This window comes from Pistacia vera, unplaced genomic scaffold (assembly GCF_008641045.1).
Source record: "Pistacia vera cultivar Batoury unplaced genomic scaffold, PisVer_v2 Contig51, whole genome shotgun sequence".
In the NCBI taxonomy this organism is placed as follows: Eukaryota; Viridiplantae; Streptophyta; class Magnoliopsida; order Sapindales; family Anacardiaceae; genus Pistacia; species Pistacia vera.
In genome coordinates this window covers 1,868,676-1,890,000 of record NW_022196346.1, presented here as the reverse complement: position 1 = coordinate 1,890,000, position 21,325 = coordinate 1,868,676, and the positions used below count along the sequence as shown (strand labels likewise).

General features: G+C 34.0%; 3 protein-coding genes and 1 long non-coding RNA gene across 5 annotated transcripts; 1 reads left to right on the top strand and 3 right to left on the bottom strand.

The window, feature by feature from the left end:
* The first annotated feature begins 627 nt into the window (after nucleotides 1-627).
* On the top strand, nucleotides 628-4,075 carry LOC116106178 (calcineurin B-like protein 10). 2 transcript variants are annotated; one of them, XM_031392517.1, is made up of 9 exons: nucleotides 628-939; nucleotides 1,156-1,324; nucleotides 1,435-1,517; nucleotides 2,211-2,270; nucleotides 3,043-3,151; nucleotides 3,245-3,297; nucleotides 3,408-3,488; nucleotides 3,568-3,680; nucleotides 3,787-4,075. In XM_031392517.1, the coding sequence occupies exons 1-9, from the start codon at nucleotides 886-888 to the stop codon at nucleotides 3,839-3,841; spliced, it is 777 nt and encodes a 258-aa protein (XP_031248377.1). In that variant the 5' UTR covers nucleotides 628-885; the 3' UTR covers nucleotides 3,842-4,075. The 2 variants fall into 2 exon arrangements, with proteins under 2 accessions (XP_031248377.1, XP_031248378.1); XM_031392518.1 differs by lacking the exon at nucleotides 1,156-1,324 and having other exon boundaries at nucleotides 630-939.
* Nucleotides 4,076-4,561: 486 nt separating this feature from the next.
* Nucleotides 4,562-6,833, bottom strand: LOC116106180. Its single transcript, XR_004124286.1, has 2 exons — nucleotides 5,486-6,833; nucleotides 4,562-5,178 (listed from the first exon to the last, which is right to left on the bottom strand). It is a non-coding gene; the product is annotated as an uncharacterized LOC116106180 (long non-coding RNA).
* A 1,416-nt stretch (nucleotides 6,834-8,249) lies between these two features.
* LOC116106177 (protein FLX-like 3) lies at nucleotides 8,250-11,284 on the bottom strand. Its single transcript, XM_031392516.1, is given in 8 exon segments — nucleotides 8,250-8,619; nucleotides 8,723-8,802; nucleotides 9,311-9,325; nucleotides 9,328-9,372; nucleotides 9,375-9,428; nucleotides 9,431-9,453; nucleotides 9,619-10,159; nucleotides 11,126-11,284. Coding segments are annotated over 7 exon segments (822 nt in total). The 5' UTR covers nucleotides 10,149-10,159; nucleotides 11,126-11,284; the 3' UTR covers nucleotides 8,250-8,544.
* A 3,629-nt stretch (nucleotides 11,285-14,913) lies between these two features.
* Nucleotides 14,914-18,986, bottom strand: LOC116106176 (3-epi-6-deoxocathasterone 23-monooxygenase CYP90D1). The gene is made up of 8 exons (XM_031392515.1): nucleotides 18,539-18,986; nucleotides 18,148-18,472; nucleotides 17,590-17,739; nucleotides 17,251-17,502; nucleotides 17,043-17,132; nucleotides 16,777-16,962; nucleotides 16,552-16,676; nucleotides 14,914-15,276 (listed from the first exon to the last, which is right to left on the bottom strand). The coding sequence occupies exons 1-8, from the start codon at nucleotides 18,790-18,792 to the stop codon at nucleotides 15,180-15,182; spliced, it is 1,479 nt and encodes a 492-aa protein (XP_031248375.1). The 5' UTR covers nucleotides 18,793-18,986; the 3' UTR covers nucleotides 14,914-15,179.
* Nucleotides 18,987-21,325: the final 2,339 nt, after the last annotated feature.

Genomic DNA, 21,325 nt, shown 5'->3' with positions numbered 1-21,325 from the left:
AAGAAAGAATAACATTTTTTATTTTTTTTTAATGAACAAAAACCATCTTCCCCACAATCCTACAACATTATCCAAAACTAGTCAGTGGTTTTGCTGAAACCCCACCAACAAATTAAAGAAGGGAAAAAGCTAAGAGACAAGAACAACTTTGACATGCTCCCAGCAACTGAATTCTATTGTGAACTATCTCCATTAGAAGAATATTATTTTATTTGAGAGTAATCTTTATTATAATGATTCTTCTTTCAAGACACTCCATGGCCAATGACGAGCTTCCACCATACTCACTTCTTCCTCCAAATAGACTTCAATTTGTAGACGACAACCGACCATTAATAATCAAAATCCCAGTTCCATTTAGTTTAATATCATCAAGGCTAATCATGATTACCAAGTTATAATAATATAAACTTATTATTAACAACATTAGTTAAATACGTCAAGCATCCCATTATTTTAACCATGGCAGTTGGCGTATTCTACTTTATCAGCCTTCCTCCAATCTTATCTCATCTGGCCTAGGACCCAGGTGGAGCATTTCAAAGAATAATTAATTCATGTGATGTGGGTCAATCCAATTGGGTTGAAAAAATAAAATAAAAATGTTTAACATATGGTTTTTTAGGATGAATTATATGCATAACATCTCTTTATTAGAGCTATACCAGCTGGAAAGTTTGAAGCAAAAATTTAATCCAGAAAAACTCTGAAACAGTTGCTGAAGGAATCATAGGCTAAATTGGATTGTTATTCTTGAAGAATTATCTCTCTTTCGTGCCAAACATTATTCTCTCTTTTCATTTGTGTGAAGAGGTGTTCTTGGAAGACATATTATGGTAGTTATTGAGTGGCTGTTAAAAGTATTGCTGTTGCATAAAGATTGAGATGAAATTCAGATATTTTGACCCAGAAATGAACCCTTCAATGAGCTCTTCATGGGTAATCTCTCTCTTTAAAGGAATTTTTACTTCAATTATTTTTTTCTTTTTTCTTTTTGGTTTTCCTCTGTTGAGTTCATGAGAAAACATGAAACAGATTGAGTATTTGATACAAAATTTGGTTTTTTCACCCACCAAACCCAGAAAAATCAATATTTGTTATGTTAATCTAACTTGGGGTTTGTATTTTTGTTTGAATTTGATGTGAATTCATAAGGGATCAAGCTCTTTTACAGTAGGCAACAAGATATGTGCTGTGTTCATGCCATTGGTAATCTTGATAGAGGAACTGATCTTCAGCTTAGCCGGTTGCTTTGATCACCATCGTCCACCTAGGCTTCAAAACACATTCAGTGATTTTGTTCGCCTTGCTAATAATTCCCCATGTTTGTATCACATATGCATAAATAGTTATATTATATTGGCATGTTTATTATGTTTTGATTATATGTGATTTGGGGTTTTTCTGTGTTTGATTATGGGGATGTTGTTGCAGTTAGTGTAAACGAGGTAGAGGCCCTGCACGAATTATTCAAGAAGTTGAGCAGTTCCATCGTTGATGATGGGCTAATTCACAAGGTAACAGAAATCTTGTTTTTGTTTTATGTGGGCATATCTGAAAATGAGGCAGTTGAATTGAGTTTTACTCTGAGAAATTGCAATGGCCTGGTGACTGTGTTCAGTTCTAAAATGAAATGGAAGTTGTCCAGGAATTCAACTAGGATCAGGAGTTGTAATCTTGTTTAAATTGTTCTATATTATCATAAACAATTAGATTTCAGAAATTTGGGAAGACCACATACAAAAAATTAGTAAACCTAAAGTATTGAATCTCAAACTTATTCGCTAGCGATGTGGGATGTGACAAACTCTTCATTTTATGGACCTCATATCTCGTGAAGTCGTCATAGATAAAAAGTTTTAAGTTCAAATCCCTACGGTTGATACATTTTGTAATTATGATTTTTTTTTGTTATTTGGTTGGTTTTGGATAACAGACGCTTACATGAAACCCAAAAGGAAACCAACGCAGGACCAAAAAGGAACAAATTTTACCTAGTTAATCCAGAAATTTGACATTAATTTTAGATGTCAATGGAAAGTTTGAACCTTTTCATCCAAAAATAGATCCCATTCCTCTGGCAAATTTACTAGATTGTTATATTTTCTGTACATCTTGCTTGAATGTTGTGGCAATAGTACATACTGATAAAATATTTACTGTTATAGTCTCTCTAGGATTTTATTAACCTCTTTGTTTTTTATTTGAAGGAAGAGCTCCGGTTAGCATTACTCCAAACTTCAGTTGGCGAGAATATATTCCTCGATAGGGTATACTCCCATCATTTGCTTTATTTTTTGCTTAACGTTTCATCCATCTCTTCCATGATTTGGTTCAACTTTAGATGATACCACCCTCATCTTAGGGAGGGCACTAGGGCAAGGAAAGAGAGAAAAAAAAATTAATCATCCCTCTAGTTTCAGTCTACTATGATCTTGGTTTTTCCGTTTTAAATACTTGGCGATTTCCCGGGTTCAAGGGACATTAATCAAAATTGTTAACTAAAACTAAAATGCTATGAAAATTTTAAATTGAATGGTTTTTAAGTTGTGTATCTTTCTTTTGAAGGATTTAGGTTTGATTGATGTAATGGTTAAATATCAATGAAATTTTTAACATTCATGTTTGGGGTTTTTTTAGGTCATTTTACTTTTAACTAAGGGATTTTTTAAACATTTATGTGTATTTGAAACAGTAATATCTAGATCCTTCACTTGGCTTATGGCCGGAGGGTAAGACCTTAGATTACTCAGAGGTTTTGTGTTCAAGTCACAGAAAATAACCACATATCACATTTGTGATTTACTTAACCCATTGGACTTGTAGAATGTTTAATGGATTTCGAAGATTTGTTAAGGTACACGCAAATTGTCCTGGACACCCAAGTCATCAAATATATACCCTTGTTGATCGGAACCCAAGGGGGAAAATGCAATTAACTTGGCAATGAACTGAATTAACCTTTATTTATGTTCTAAACTTAGACTTAAAAGACTTGTAATGTTGATAATCTCTTTTTCTATGAAATGAAATTCTTTGCAGGTATTTGATCTTTTTGATGAGAAGAAAAATGGGGTTATTGAATTTGAGGAGTTTGTCCATGCACTTAGTATCTTTCATCCTTGTACTTCAACAGATAAGAAAATTGATTGTAAGTGTTGAAGAAGCTATTTATAGTTGCACTTTCTACTATCAGAATTTTGAGTATTCATAAAACCATTGCTTTCCCTTGGCTTTCATGCAGTTGCATTTAGGCTTTATGATTTAAAAGAGACTGGATATATAGAGCCAGAAGAAGTGAGTACTGGTTAATTTTTTTTTTTTTTTTTTTTATTCTTCACAAATAAGAAATAACTCTTGTTTGGCAGACCCTTTATGTAGAATCGAATTGTTTTATGCATTTTCAGGTCAGGCAAATGGTAGTTGCCATCTTACAAGAATCCGGCCTGCAACTTCCGAACGAATCGCTTGAAGCTATCATTAGCAAGGCAAGAAATTTTTCATGTTGCATCTTTGTTCTTGAAGCTTTTTTTATATAAACTGCTCTTGACTTGGTTCTTTTCACAGACATTTATTGAAGCTGATGTTGATAGGGATGGCAAAATTAATAAAGAAGAATGGAGAACTTTTGTTTTCAAGCACCCTTCACTTATAAAGAACATGACTCTCCCTTATTTGAAGTACACCTTACTTCCATTTTATTAAAGCTTGAATCATCTCTAATATATATGTTATCTTCTTTTATTTTCAAATGAAGATTACAATGTCTTTTTCATATTCTTTCAGGGAAATCACCACTGTGTTTCCAAGTTTTATATTCAACACTGAAGTTGATGACTGAGGATCTAGTCATCTGGGCATGCTCAAGCAGCTCTCTTCTTACTGAAGCCAAATGTTCAGAAATGCTTTGAGATTCACACTTTACTTCCAAATTTGTTCCCACCTTATTTCTGGAGGCATAACGCATCCCTCCAGTGCAAGGTCTTGTATTGTCACCATCTTGTATATCAACTTTAAAGAAAATTATTGTTAGCGACATATATATATATATATTTTTTTTTTCAGATTTCACATATGCAGTTGATGTTCTCTGTCTCTGTATCTCTCTCTCAAACCATCAATTTCGTGCACAAACACACGTGTGCACATTCTTGCATTATAGCACGGAGCTTGTGCCATCTTGAAAAACTAGTAGCCTTCCTTAGACTACTTGTTTTGATGAAATAACCAAAGCAATGGAGATAATTCATGTAGTTAATTTGTTGAAGAGTAACATTACACTCACAATCTCTTCTCATAAACTTTTTCTCTTATCACAAAATCTCTCACAACCCCGATGGAAAAACTCGCAATTGATTAGCTGTAATTTATCTAGTGAAACATAGGTAAAACCCATTACGAATTGCCACGTCGGAATTGTGAGAAAAAATTTGTGAAAACAGATCGTAAATGTAACATTTTCCTTTGCTAAAATAATCTACTAGCTAAGCGGAAAGAAATAAAAAAAAAAAATTCTTATGTCGTACCTGTAAATCAAGACTAATTTTCGGCGAGAAGCAACTTCTAAACAAAGAAAGGGATCCATTTCCACTTTTTTTTCCTTCGTTTCATATAAATCAGTTTCTCACAAGGTTAATGTTGAAGAAAAAATAAGCGATTGTTAAAACTAACTTGCAGTCCAAAGATTGGTAATTTAATAGAAAAATCTAACGAACCAGATTATCCATATCTCTTTGATGTGTAAGGGGTTTATTCTTGAAAATCTTCGAAATGACATCAGCTTGCAGGCCATAAGAATGTTTCGCCAAGCATTGTACTTACAGCATTTTATCAAACTCCCTCCAAGCAAACAGCTTCTCTTTGTTTCAGTGCTACTTACATGGCAACCATTCTTGGTGCTGGTGCTTCTACACTCTATATCCTGACTACTAAATAGAGGAGTCCATGCACTGAGAAAATTTCCATTCCTTGAAACTAAAGTTAATGTTTACCCATTTTGTGCAATGCGCGGATCATTTCTGTTATGAGTGAATTTTTTGTCTTGATGCTCCTTGAATGTAACCATTACACCATCATCGACTAAAGCTGGACTGAAAGCAGCATCTTCAGTACCACCCTTACTGTAGGTACCTGATATTCTTAATTCCTGTTCCCAACAGTAACAGCTTTCCTTCTGATCTGCAAAACATTAAAAAGAAAATCAGGAGAAATCTAGGAAGTAGCAGCACGGGAAAATATGATTTCAAAAAAGCTTGTACTAAAAGAATAAAACTAATTTGTTCAACCATTAAGGCAATTTTTTGAAACGTTTATAACCAATTGAAATAAAGGGGAAAGCAGCAAATACAAGCAACACAGAATGATCCCGAGGACAACACCTCACTCCTAATTTAACAGTCATGCCAACAGCTTCTAGTTAAAGCCAGAATTTTTAATTGACCAAACAGGAGGCCACGAGACAAATACTTTAGGGCTTTATTCTTACCACTGCACCATGAGTAAGCCTAAGAAGCAAACTTCAACCACTCCTTAAGAGTCTTAATCTCTGCGGCAATCATTACCCTGACAGTAGTAAACACTTACTTCAGCAACACTTAACATCATGGTCTTCATATAATCAGAGTCCAGTATATTTATCTTCGAAGGAGAATGCTTCTAAAGCCTATAAATGATACAGGTAGAAAAGGATAAACCAAAGATAATCAGCTCTATCCTCACATTTGCTAAAAATCCATGTAAGCCGATTAGTTACCTCTCTAAACAAAAATTCAACACCATAACAAACTAAAACGTTCTTCCTAAGTTGGTATAAGCTAATTAATCCATCTGGTGTCACCGACCACACATGTATGATTGAACAAATGCTTTCTCCTTTCACCTAAATAAGTACCATTGCAATGAGTGATACCACTTTTTGGTTATTCATACCATAAGAACATTACAGATCTTATCTTAAACATTTCAAAACTGAGAACAACTAAAACAGAATTGTTTCCACTTCTTACATTTCTCTACTATCCACATACTCCATACAGACAAACAACTTTTGTCATTTTCGAATTTTCTGAAAATTGCAAGGGCCCCAAGAAATAGAAAATGACTCATCTCAGTAGAGGATCACTAAATAAACCTTCTATAGTTTGTGTACAATATTTCCTATTCATATCATTAAAGTCCAAAACTTTCCTCTTCAGTCAGGAGAGATCATCTTCCTGTTCTAAAGAAACATATATAATATACTATAATGTACTATACCAAATTCTTATCAGTATGTCAATATGGAACATTGACCTTTCAAGTGAAAATCACATAAATCTACAATATCTAAGAATCCAACAATTTACTTGGCCCAGAAAGATCTTATATCACCCTGAGTGGTGTCATTTCAGCACTATTCCAACATTCCTAATTCTGGTAAATGAAGCAACACAACAGTTTAGTGGAACCTGTTAAGAGTAAGACAGCTGAAAACAGAATTCTGGTACATCGTAAAGCTCTCTTGGTTAAATTAGCATGGATAAAGGAAGAACAACTGGTTGAAGTTATTAACAGAATAGGCTTGAGCAAATGGATGTCAAAACTTGAAACCAAGTGGCTTAGTAAAACTTCCCATATCCCAAAAAAAAGATACTGCAATGAAGTAACGCCTATAGCCTACTTCAATGTGAATTTTCAACATATTGGATCTAAAGAAAGCTAAAACATTGATCATCAAAGAATGAAACTATGGGAGCACTGTATCAGCATAATGCTATACTACTATGTCTATTTAAAAATTTAGCTCAGAAACAATATCAATATCCAGATCCACAAAACTCATGTAACAGAGACAGAATACTTGCCTACAAAGGATAGATCAGAAGCCCGTCTCTCGCAACATGGCATGCCACCATCCTTCAGAAACTCCAGGGTCATCTCAATACATAAAGAAGCAGTTTTGTACTGATACAAGTGGTCATAATCTTGACCAGTATACAACAGTGCAGAACCAAGAATAAAATGAATTAGAAAATCCGTGCAAAACAAGAGTCATAAACTCGTAGCGATCTCTAAATGAAACTTCATCAAGGAAGCCATAGGATAGACTCCAAACCAATGTCCAATACTTTTTGAAGGGACAAAACTGAAGTATGAGGATATTCATCATCTAGTGCATCTTAACATTGAGCAATCTTTTCTTCCTCCAAGTACGCTACTCCATCTCCATTCTTCCACCATATGGTTGCTATAAGCCAAACCCAACCATCTCTGAGCTAGAGAATATGATCAAACTTCAAAACTATCATCCAAAAACTAATTACAGGAAGGACTATTACAACCTTGAAGTCCACTCTCTGATGTACTAAAATTTCCTAGAATTCCTATAAACTTGGATGGGAAAAATTAACCAAAATAATAACATATACTGATTTATTTCATGAGCAAGCAACCTTCACATTCACCGGATAAACCTACACAACTTTGGAAGTAGTTGGCCCAAAAACTGGCTCCATGATTTAGAAAAGCAGAAGCAATAAGTAATGCCAAGTACACCTAAGGTTACACTTCTTCCACCAAGACAAATCCAATCAAAACCAATGGTTAAAATCACACAAAGATCTTTCCCTTTAGTACATTCTCAATTTGACAAGAACATTAACAGGGTTCTACAGTCGTAATATAATCATATAACAGGAGAAAAAAAATTTAATTTCAATGAATCACCATACATACCCTGCCACCAAAAGTAAACCTATATTCTTCAAACACTACTTAAAATTGGTACTGAAGGAAATTCACAATGAATGTGAATAACAGACAATCTTCACTCTGGAATTCCACATATTGGTGACAATAAGTGTACGTTATTTCAATAACCGTCAAAATCCACTGCAGCCACACAGTCTGGACTCTCCAATGGTGAAACCTAAAGACTAAGGGTATAAAAGCAAGCAGCAGACAACTCATAGAATCTTATATGAATAACAAAAAATTCGGACAGTTACACTCTAATGCATGATATCTTGATCACCACTCACCCAATAGAATGTCGAGAATGCTCTCTTCACACGTCCACAAAAGTGGCCATCCTTATATCAACAACTACAACCAAAATGCTTTTATTACAAAAGTCCATATATCTCCAACAGAAAACTCCAGCAAAAACCAAGGACCGCACTAGTTAAGAGTTGCTAACTTCTACTTAAATTTTTACACATATATCATAAACAAATGCACCAAGAATAATAAGAATCATAAGATATGATACATCAAAAAAGAACCAGCCATTAAGAGTTAAAGACACCGAAAGCCAAATAAATATATCATAATGCATATATGAAAAGAGAAACAATGGTCTCTATTAATTAAATCAAAGCAACATTAAAATCCTATAAAAGCCAGCTTAGGGTAACTAACACTGCATTCAGATAAATCACTATTGATGTGGAGTGAACAAACAGATGATTAATACTTCTTTCTGGTTTATATTTTGGACTCCGTGGCGGGGCAGCCAAAAAGGACAAACTTTTCATTTCTTCAAATCCACCAACAAGCAACCAGACACTAACGACGACTCATTCTGGATTTCTCCCATGAAGCAGGACCTGGGCCATACATAGGCCCCTTGTCAGCAACACTCTGAGAAATGGCACAGGACCATGGTTAAAACAATATTAGGCAGATCCAGCAAGATAATCCAATTTTACCAAATTTAAAATAAGAATTCCAAAATGAAAAATACCCGATGAACCCCATATCCATCTCCATAAGTACCAGGAAAAACTCCCTCGGGACTGCTGAAATTCAACCCATATGGCCCACCTTGACAACCACAAGTCAGGATAACAAGGTTAGAAGGTATAACAATGCAATGAAACCTTGGAAATTGGAGCCAACAAGTACTATCAGGATAATATGTCTTGTTAACGAACTTCAAGTGAGACCATGATAGAAATATTATGACACAAAAGGTAAAAAAAAAAAAAAAAAAAAAAAAAAAAAAAGAGAGAGAAACAATTGAATAGAAAATGAAGAAAGCTTGTTATTGGCCAAAACCCAGTTATTGGCTATATTATATAGTGATAATTGATACACTATCAAACAATGAAAAAATGATTGTTCTCTATGGTGACAAAGTGGATATTTCTCAACAAGGGAAACATCAGAATCAATTTAACTTGCAAATTAAAACATGTATTAACAAAAGCAGAATACTATGACAAGCATGCAACAAATCTTTTTCAATATCACACTACAATTCAAGGGATGCTACAAAAGAAAATAATATATTCACCCTTCTTTGAGAAACTATATAACAGACAGGACATACCAGCACCCCATGGTTACTGTCAACCCTAGCAAGTTCAGCACGTAGCTTTTCAACTTCACGAGCATGGAAACCAAATTCTTCTCCATTGCCTGTCTCTGCTCTACCAGCTCAATGTTGCCTTCTTTTCATAATCAGCAGCAGCTCTACAGTAGATATAGTTCTCAGCCACAAAAAGATCAAGTTCAAGATTGAGTTTAAGTAGTACAAAACACATTGAGCTTGAGAGCAAAAGATAACTATATATATATATAATATATATATATCTATATATATATATATATATAGCGAAGGAAACTTTAAACACAGACCTAGCACGCATAAGCTCCTGGTGCAGGCCATCAACTTCTGCCCTCAAATGAGGAATCTGTTGATTATCAGCTTGCGATTTTCCAAGATCTTTCTGGAGGGTCTGAACTTGTCCGCCTAGTTCATTCCTAATATTATTCAGCTTCTGAATTTCAGAACGGAGTTGTACAGCCTCCTTTTTCAAAGGCTCAGTTGCACGAAGATCTGCCTCTAGCTTCAATCCTTTCTCAACAAGGTCCCTCAAGTGCACTTCTTGTTCTGTACGAATTTCAGCTATGATCATATTCATTCGATGAAGCTCCTCCTTAGCAGCAGCAAGCTCTCGCTGCATAGCCATTCGATCTTCAACTAGCCGATGGTTATCACCCAGGAGTCTCTGGATTTCAGCATGCTGCAATTCAAGTTCTTCCTCCAATAAAGCAGGATGGGGACGTGGCTGTGGCAAAGGAGGGCCACGAATGAAGGCTCTTTCAGGTGGGAACCCATGTCGGTCACTATAAGCTTCACGAGGAATACGATTTCTACCAGCCATTTGGAGTTACCCTGCATAAATACAGAAAATGAAACATAACATCTGTACTGAATTTTCCCAAGAATCTGGCAATTGGAATCTTATTGAAGCTTTTACTTAATTAAAAATCTTATCTGAAATGTACTCAAACAGAACTAAGATTCTGACAATTAAAAACAGAAGCAAAAACTATTCCTAATGCTTTAACATCAAAATCAGATTCTAGAACGCTTGCAACATACAACATAAAAAAGAGGGCAAAGAATCAAAAGAACTTGCAATTCTAAAGAGACACAAACTCGCTTCAAAAATTTCATGAAATATATTGTCATAATAACCAGGGTGGGTAGAACAAGGTCCCCTATACTCCAAGTGATCCAAAGAAAACCATTAGAAAACTTAAAAACTTTTGCATAAGAACATAAATAATTTCATGAAATGTTACAGTAGAATAGCAGAAACTTCAACAAAGCCCTATCTACAGTCAACAAAACTCAATTTCCATCACATGCCAAAAAAAAACCCACCACAGAACAATCTTACATTCTCCAACTTCCTATGATCTTTGTTTTTTTATTTTTATTTTTCCTTATGAAAATGTTTTCACTTTTAAATTAACCAAAAAAGTATAGACTATTCTTTTTTCCGTTTCTACTGATTAATAAAAAAAATAAAAAACAAAAAAAAAATTACGCAATCAACATCACATAAACATCGAAAAACCCCAAAAAAAAAACCCTAAAAATTAAAAAAGAAAAAAAAAAAAAAAAACTTTTAAGCTAACGAGAAACTCGAAAAGCCAAAAATACTAAAATTTTCACACTCGATAAACAAATACAGCTGCTAATTTTTTATTCAGCTCAAAATTTGAAATAATCAAGCAAAAATAACAAAACTAGAATCCCGCAAACCCTAATTTAAGAAGCGTACCAAAATAAGGTGAAAATTGTAAAAAATGTGGAGCGAAATTGAAAGCGTCTGAAACAAGTGATAGTTACCGAAACCGATTGAGAGAAGAGAGACTCTATCAGGGGTAAAAACTATAGTTTGGGATTTCTGTATGGGTTTAAATAAAATATTATAATTGAAAAGAAGAAGAAAATCTGGCGATATGCTGTTTCTGGTTCGGTTTCAGGTGGCAGATGGCTAGACGCTTTTGTTAAGGTAGATGATAAATAAATAAAAAAAAACACGAAACGGTTCGTTTTGCTGCTTAGTTTTATTTTAAAAAATTTACAAATATTATATAGTAATTACAGTAATTAATATTTGTTTTATGGTTAATTAATTAAGTTTGTTAATCCCACTTTTGTAAGGTAACTATTTAATGCTAGTCTCGTTAAAGATAGTATAATTAAAGTCAATTTCATTTGGCGTTAATATAGGAACATTAGATAATAATTTTTGATAATTCGTTATGATACAATGATTGATTGATCAACGATCAAGATACTATCGTCCCTTTTTTATCAAGAATTTGATGTTTGTATTGAGAAATTAATTATCTTAGTTTTATTTGATCATGAGGAACAATTTATAGGGTATTGCATTTATTTGAAATTTATTTTGAAGATTATTAGTTAATTAATTAATTTGATTAATCTAAATCACCTCGAACAAATTGGCAATTCGATTGATGATAACACATTTGATGGGCGGGGCTGGGCTGGGCTAACAGCATTGCACTATATTGGGCCCCAAATATTTTGGGCTTAAGCCATTTTAAACAGTAAATTCCGCCCGGCTTAGTCTTTGGGCTAACGATTTGAGATAAACCCAAGTAACCCACACAAGTTATGCTCTTGATTACTTTATAAATGTTATGGATGTGTTTGTTTCCTTATTTTTGTCCTATCTTATTCCTATCATTTCCAAAATACACATTTATTTTTCTATTCTGAAAATATTATTATATTTTATTTAATTATTTTAAACTCTCTAAGTTTGTTAGTTTAACTGAACACCCCCAAAAAAAGTTTAAAATTTGACAAAACACCCCCATCCACCCACATTTGCCAGATTCTAGCCAATATCATCAGAAGATGGTCAAAATCTGGTATAATTGTGCACTATCGACTGGATATGACCGGTAGTGCATCGATCTAGCCTTTTCTGGCCAGATCCACAGTGGATCTGGTTGGAAAAGTCCAGATCTACGGCCAAAGATCTGACCGTCTTTGGCCATAGCTAGTCGTCAACGACGGCCAAGATATAGTCGTCAATGGCTAGATCTAGCTGTAGATCTGGCATTTTTCGACCAAATCCACGGTGAATCTAGCTGGAAAAGGCCATATCGGCGCACGACTAGCCAGATCCAGCCAGTCGTGCATCGATACGATGACTCCGACCACCCTTCGGCGGTGGTGGCCAGTTGCCAGTATTTAATGGGTGGGTGAGGGTGTTTTTGTTAATTTTCAATGTTTTATTAAAGGGGTGTTTAGTAAATTAACAAACCTATTGAGTGTTTTTGTAATTTTTAAATCCTACCTCATAATAATCACCCAACTCTTACTTTTTCAAAAATACTAAAACAAACGCACCCATATAATTTTGTACCAATACTCAATAAATGAAAATTCTTAAATGCGGACATTTATGGTTTTTTTTTTTTAAATAATTCAGATTTCCATTTATACACAAATATAAATTTTTTTTTTAAATTTGCCCTTCCAAACGCGATAAAATTTCATCCAATTGTGGTCGTTTAGTATTCACTAGTAGTACGAGCCAGCAAATAGGATCGCGAATTTAAAGAATACGGTTCATTTTGGAGAACAACTCTTACTTAGTCATATTGTACATTTTCAAAGTTTTAGATGCAATAAAATGTGACTGAATTTTAATCTTTAAATTTTTATCGTGATAGAGATCAGTAAATATGATCTGACTTGACCCACCCACCCATAGTCCTAGGTTTGATTCTCCGCTAAGCCCAAAGATAATACCTTTGTTCATGATTTGTCTGAAGGGTCATGGCGGTGGGTTGCTATAGAGTAGTCCTCTCTCCCATAGATTAGTCGAAGTGTATGTAAACTGGTTCGGATATCTTAGTTATATATATATATATATATATAATATGAATTTTAAAGGAGTGCATAAGGTTGCACAAAAGAGGAACTCTTACTTAATATATCGCTCATGGTGATGTAGATGAAGTAGAAGATAAAGAAGATTAATGATAGTAATGAAGAATTAATTAATCATGTGGACAATGATAATAATAATGGTGATGATGGTGGATATATGATAACGATAGGCGATAGCAATGTTTCGTGTTGTGTTTTGTTTTCATTATCTTTGGATTAATCAAGATTGTGACCTCATCTCTCTTTGTTTTATGTGATTAATGCTACATGAAAGAGAGCACTTAATTAATTAATTTTTTTTTCGAGAAGTTAAGTTTTTGGATGAGCATGAATTTTCTTTTTTCTCCTCTTTGTCCCTTTCAATCTTTTTAATTGTTGAAAATTGACTGTTTAATTGTTTTTAGTATCTGTTTAGTGGAGAATTAATCATAATCAGAAAAAATTTATCACTAAAAAAATACCCATTTTCTTGTTCTTTCTAGAAATCAAATGGTTGGCTCAACTCAACTCATCTACCCAAAGATATTTGTCAATAAATTCAATCAAGTCTCACATATAAGATTTTTGTCTTTTTAACGACGAAGTCTTCCGTATAATAAAACATGCATGAGAGTGTCTGGATTACTTTACATGTACATCGGCTAATCCTCAGTAAAAACTAGCGTAATAACCCACCGTCACGACCTCTTAATTAAATTGCAAATGCTCAAATGGAGAATCGAATATAAGACTGTGCCCCTATCCACATTGTCCCTAATTCGCCCTAACCATCGACTCAGATAGTTTTCGTTCCTAGATTTAACCTAACATTTTGCCTTAAACTATAGTCTATAGAGGATTTTTTGTGCCATTTGTAGTGCTTTGCATGCATGCTTGCTTGCGTAACCTAGCCAACTAAACCTTAAATCATAGTGTCGAGATTAAGAATCTATGACTTTATGAAATTAATCTTATGTTATATTGTTTAATACAAGAGAGAAATTAAATTAAACTTAAATTTGCATCATATTGTATCTAACTTTTACCTCTTTGAATTACTTTTAATATCTTCGTGATTTCTTTACTCTTACTCAATGATTAGATCACCAACTCAAATATATATATAACCTAGATTTCTACCTTCTACATTTAAATCATGCTTTATATATTAAATTATACCTATATACATGTGGCTGGCCTCGACCAACCAGCTGAAAGATATTTCATTATTTTTATTGAATTATTGGTCCAAATTAAACTATAGATCGAATGAATGTACACAAACAACAACCCATAAAACTTCAAGATAAATAATAGAGGTCAATATAAATATGAATATAAATATAAATACTTCCATCATTTGGACCATTTGAAGCTTCACTGGCAAAACATCAATGGTGGACCTCTCTTTGAAAACGTTTTTCTTTTCTTATCGAGAATCTATTACCCTACCTTTAATTAGTGAAGTAGTAGTAGTAGTAGTAGTAGTAGTAGGAATATGTCTTAATCAATAGAAAATTTAATTAAAACGAGTGAATTTAATTTAATTATATAATTAATCTTTAATTATCATGAATAATTAGTAGTTAGCCCTTTAAAAAGTGATTGGCTCCATCGATATATCAAAGATGAACTTCGTTAATTTTCCCTTTAATCATAGTTAACCCTTTGAGCTTGATTACATGAGTTGTAATACATAAAAGGAGACTCCCCACAAAAAGAAAAAAAAAATAATTAATTTCTAATATTAATTAATTGTCAAGATATAAATATGTATAAGAAAGAAGACAAACAAGTCAGCTATGGGGTCTGAGTAATAATTCTGAGAGCCCCCACCCCACCCGTGTGCATGCATGCACTGTGACCAAAACCAAACCCTAATTTTATATTATTTTGGTTTGTTTTGGTGTTTTGTTGTTGGATTCTTGTGTGTTATCAATGGTGTTATATGAAAGTTTCTCTCTGCAACTCTAATGGTTTTCATGGCTCAAGATGAATCTCCTCTTCTTTTGACCCAAACCGGCAGTCTTCTCTTCATTCTTACTGTGGGAAAGTTGACAACTGTGTCTTCCTCAGCCATCCACCTGCATTTTATTTTATTTAATCATAATGTGATTGATTATATGTAATCTAAGTCTAACATTTAGTGCTTTTTGACAAGGAAGTCAAATTTAGGGTTTAGAGATCAATATATGAATTTGTGTACTTTTGACTACATATATACCTATGGAAATTAAACAATAGCTAGCTAGAAAACCCTAATTAAGTTTCATGATTTAAATAACATTCATGCATTTGACTAGTCAAGTTTAATTTCTTGGACAAATCAAAATTCACAAAGTGGATGCCATTTTCTAATACATTGAACTAGGTTTAATTGGCAAAACATCATCATCCAATTTTTTCAATGAGTCAAATCAGTTTTTACTATTACTGTGTTTGTAATTATACAGGAAAACTGTTCTGATTTGACGAGGTTTTCAACGTCAGAATACAATATCTTCACCAATGCAATTTATTATCGCAATCATTTGATCTTTTTTTTTTTTAAATGTTAATTGGTCACTCTTTGTTATAACTCGAACTCAAGACCGAGGGCGCTTTCAACCATGCATCACTCTATCCATCCGGCCACAAGTGAGAGCTAATGTAAGAATACATGTTGTAAATGATGTGGAAACCAGTGTCGAAGTAGAACTAGACTATTGTTCAAGACACCGATACAGAGCTATTCTACAGTTATATTAGAGAGAGAGAGAGAGAGAGAGAGAGAGAGAGAGAGAGAGAGAGAGAGAGAGCTCAAAATGGCTACTAGTTTGGTGTCTTTTGTTATATATCATGATTTTGTCTTTGCTCAACATGGGGTGAAAGTGAAAGATTTTGAAACTTACTTATTGACCCACTTAGAAAAGGAAGATCATTCAGAGCAAATGTGTAGGGAATCTAATGAGAATAGATTATGGGAGGTCACATATCATTAATAAGAAAGGTATCAATGGGAGCAACAGTGAAAGGGAAAACTGGGAAGTCTAGTACTTAAGGCTCACTCATGCATAATAATTGAAAGAAAATTAAAGCTTGTGGTTGGAAGCAACTACATATGTATGAAATAATGGCTTTATAAAAGCAAGTGAGCCAAATGAGGCAGAAAGTTTGATGTCTTTTGTCAATTTTATCTTTGCTCTTATGGTGAAAGTAAAGAAAAACAATAATGTAGCTCACTTATTGCGGCATGGCAGCAACCAAACCTCACAGAAAGGACTTCTTCCTAATTAATTTCTTCTTTATATATGATGCATAAATAAAGAATCGTCATCAATCTAGATTTGAAATTCATTAACGTTAATTAATTTGATTACCTGAATTGAGTAACAAAGTTGTGCAGAAAGATGGAAGCTTCCAGCCTGGCCAAGTCAAGACCAGGGCATAGTCTTTGTCCACCTCCAAAAGGAGTGAAGTTACAATTGCCGATGTCTTTATTATCCTGCAGTGAGCAAAACCAAACACAAAGGTTAAATTTCTCGAGAAACAAACAGAAAAAAATAAATAAAATTAAAGCACTTAGAGGGCCCTTAGCTTCTTACTTGCCATCTCCAGGGGTTGAATTGATAAGGCCAATCATAGTTACTTTCATCAAGATGAACCGATCTAAAGTATGCAAAAAAGCACCACCCTTTTGGTATTAGATACCCTTTAAACTCAATGTCTTTCATGGCCTTTCTCATCACTCCAATTATTATATTTCCCATCCTTAGAGTTTCTGTAATTACCTGTTTAATTACATCAAATTTAAGTTAAATCACCTATTTAAAGTTACTTGTAGCTGTTAATCAATTAAATAGAAACTTACAGCTTGTGTAAAAGTTAATGATAAGTAATCACTCCAAGACAATGGTTCTCCAAGCTCAGCTTTCAGTCTTTTCAACTTCATGTTTTCTTCCTGAGAAATAATGCATCACAGTTATCAATTAACTCATTAATAATTGACAGCGTACCTCACCATCAAATTAATGTCGTATTCATGAAAAAGTACTTTGTAAATGTAATATTATTCATACCGTCAGCTGATTGAGAGCAGCCGGGCAATCTGAAAGATATTTAATTGCAAGAGTCATAAGAACTGGAACTGAATCCTCTCCTGGAATCATCATATCAATCATATTGTCCGCGATTAGATCATCAGTTAATGGCTGATCGCTTGCATTGTTGAGCAACAACACATCGATCACATCTTTCGGAACTGATGAGATCCCACCACTCCTTTTAGATTGAACAATCTCCTGTACTAACTTAACCATCTTCTTCTTCGCCTGAAATTCATGAACCAACTTCAAAAAAATTTCAAATTAACTCAAGTAATTTCACTAAGGCATATAGATTAATTTAAAAACTCTTGCCTGTAAGGATCTATAGAGTTGACTTCCAGGAATGTTAACAGGTAAAGACATGAGTCCGGAGATAAATTCTTGGAACTGTTTCTTCAAGAACTCCATTTCTTCACCTGGATCCAAACTAATCAATGCTTTGACTAGTACTTGAAAGGCAATCTGGAGACCAAAAAAGAGTATCTTTTAGAAACTTTTAGAAAGGACTTAGTGACATAATTATTATTATGAATCAAATTTCCTAGACAAAATTATTCATCAGAATTATCATGAACCCCATTCACAACTGGGTTTGTTACTTTCCAGCCAAATCATATTACAAACCTAAGTAGAAGCCAGAGAAGAATAAAATTTCAAAGTGTTTAATGATTTCTTTCACTGGTCCTGGGGGAGGGGCCATATGTAAAGAGAGAGAGAGTTTTTGTGTTTTTGTCTTTTAACTTTTAACTTCTGTCCATATGAAGATTTGACATATTTTTTGTTTTATATCATGTGTGTACAGGAACTCTTTTCAAGAACAAGTCATGAATATCAATATCTTAAAGGAATCTGAGATTTTAATTAACTTACACTTTTGGTTTCATCTTGAATGTAAATAGGCTGATCTTCAGTCCAAGTGTCCATTGATTTCTGCACATATTTTTGCATGTCTCGAGTGATTTGAGCTTTAAGATGAGGAGACTTGAAGAAAGCTCCTATAAGTCCATGGATTCTCCTTTGTAAGCTTCCATTGATGAGCAAAATCGAAGACTTTCCCATCAATTCAGTCAGAGATTTGGGATATGATGGCACAAACGCCTTTGCATCACTCTGCAAAACAAATCTACTCACTTCTGCATCCGTTGAAACTATAGTCGAAGTTCCAAAGATATGTGACTTGAACACCTTCCCGTACCTGCACATGAAATCATTAATCAACCATAAACAAAAGTAAACCAAGCTTCAAATTTGCATAACTTACATGCAGCGACGTTTGTCCACAAAGCTTTCAGGGCGTTCAGAATAGGCACAAGAAATGAACTCCAAGGTTTCACCGAGAAAAGGCCAACCGAGAGAGCCTAAAGGGAGCTGGGGAAGATTTCTGGTTGTTGTTGATGTTATGAAGTGTGATCTTGAGGAAGATGATGATGATTTGAGTTTATTTTTGTTGTGGAAAATGATGGTGGATAATAAACTTACTGTTATTACAAACAAAATCCACAATAAATTGTCCATTATTGGCTAAAAATTTTGCACGCACGCCCTCGATCTCTTCTCTCTTCTCTCTCTCTGTCTGTCTGTCTCTTATATAAGCTTAATCATGGAGAGTGACTATGGCCGTCACGACAGAGCTTCTTTTGTGATGGAAACATATATGAATGTGCATGTGTACGTGCACGCGTGGGTATGGGGAAGAAAGAGATAGAGAGAGAGAAAAAGAAAATAGAGAAATTAAAGTGTTAAAAGAGTTTGAACTAGTTTTTGTGGAAGAAAAAGGAGAATATTTGTATGTTGTTTGTGTAAAGTTTTTTATATTATAATTATGGTTAATTGCTTTTAGTTTAGTTTTTTTTTTCTTAATTATGGGGCTAATTGAAATCATCATTTATTGCTTTCGTCACAAAGGGTTTTTCACTTTGGTTTTACATTTGAAAAGGTCTACTCCAAAATGGTAAGTAAGAAATACTCTACTTTCAAACACAATTACCCTCATTAGTGAGGGTTGATAGAGGTAGGTTTGGTTCAGTTACCCTAATTAACGATACGATAAGGTATGTGTTTTATTGACATTCTTATACCGATATTTAAAATTCAGAGGTATGAAAAAGTTTAGACTAACCTCTTCTTTTGTGACCGGATGACAAACCTTTTAACTATTAGCGTTAGCTATATCCAGAAGTTTTATGTTTAAATTACGGGAAATACAATTACCGAGTTAAAAAAAGTCTAGACTACTATATTGGTATCACTTTATTCATACTACAATTAATATGATTGTTGGTTTCTTTCACGAAATTTTTACCATCACAGTGGGTATCTAAGCTTCGGACTCATGTAACTACTCTAAACTTGGTTAATGGAGATGGGTTTACTTCCATTAGCCTTATTAATGATGATAAGTGTATGTTTTAACGAAATTCTCATGTGGGTATCTGAAATTTAAACCTAAAATGCATGTGTAACTTTAGTTGTTAGAATTAGTATTTTTTTTTAAGTATGGATATATGTATTCATACTAATAATAAGACCCCACAAGTCCATGATTGTCTCGTGGCACAGTTAGCTTGAGGGCGTCCCCAGTCTCCTCTTAGCAGCAGAAGCAGCTGGTGTAGCATGGCCTCGTGCATTCATGTGAGACTCAATAAGTCCAACCACATTCTCAATTCTCCATCATCATCATCATCATCATCATCTTAGCCTCAACTTTTGTCCCTCTCACTCCATTGAAATCATAACTCAATCCACACCCAAATACATGTACTTAAACATATAATCAATCTTGGATATTCTAATGTATTTAACCTGTAGACCAAAGGTGAGTGACTAATCGTTAACTTCTCAAAATGAAAAATGAAAAATCAGTGATCAATCACTCACCTTTTATCTGCATATTAAAAACTGCAGGACCTGCACTTCCCTTAAAACATATATATTATATACACAGTCTAGGCCAGCCCTCATGTTACTTTCATTCCCATCCTCAATTTCTCATTTTATAAGGAAGAAGCCAGGCCATCCCACATGTGCCATCCCCCTTCTTTCTTTTCTAAATTATATGCCCCTCTCCCCACTTGATCATGGTTATGGGTAGTCATAATTGTCATCAAATTAAAATTATATATCACTAAGAGATGGGATGATTAGTGAAAAAAGTAGACTCAAAATCTCCTTTCTTTTGACTGTTGATAATAAACAATACATAAATCTCATAAATGGGCCATTTCTTGATTGCTCATGTGTATTATAATGTGAAGCTCCATCCCTTAGCTTTCTCCTTTTTTCCTCATTGTTCAAACTAACCTAACTTATGATTAAGTATCAAATTAGTACTTTAAATATTGAATATCATCATGACATCAAATTGTTAGGCTCATCTTTTGGCTTTCTCTACTATATCTTTAAGAATCCAAGAGAATATTTTGGGATATAGTTATCAATATAATCTTTGAAAAGTTTTGGGTTTTAGAGATCTTGGAGTGTATATACTTGCGGGTATTTATTATTAGAGGATATTTAAGGGACAAGAAATATAATTGGAAGTTGGAATAGTAAGGTGTTTGGTACTTGAATTTGTTGTAGTTGGTTGGAAATTAAGGACTTTGTTGCATGGTGTGGGACTCTTCTCAGTAATGTTATGGGTGTCCACATCCTTTTTGGAAATTGTGCATGTTTACAAATTAGGACCATGTGAATGAATCTTTGTATTAATATAAAAGTTTGGAGAATATGCTCATTGATTTCAGAATTCATGAAATTTGGCACCAAATGGAGTTTAAATTCTATTCCAATGGCAATGAAGTTAGCAAACAGACACTAATATGACCAAAAAAAGACAGGAAGGGAGGAGTTTGATGCTGCATTTTCACTCCCCAGAAAAGAATGTGGTAGCAAAGCATAATAACAAAATTACTTTCATTTAAAATGATAAGAAAAGTTAGAGAAAGGAACAAGACCAATCCCATGTGCCTTGAGAGGATACACTTGATGAAATGCAACCTGAAGTGTTTAAATTTTATAATATTTCTGGTCAAAAAGGGAACCCTGATGT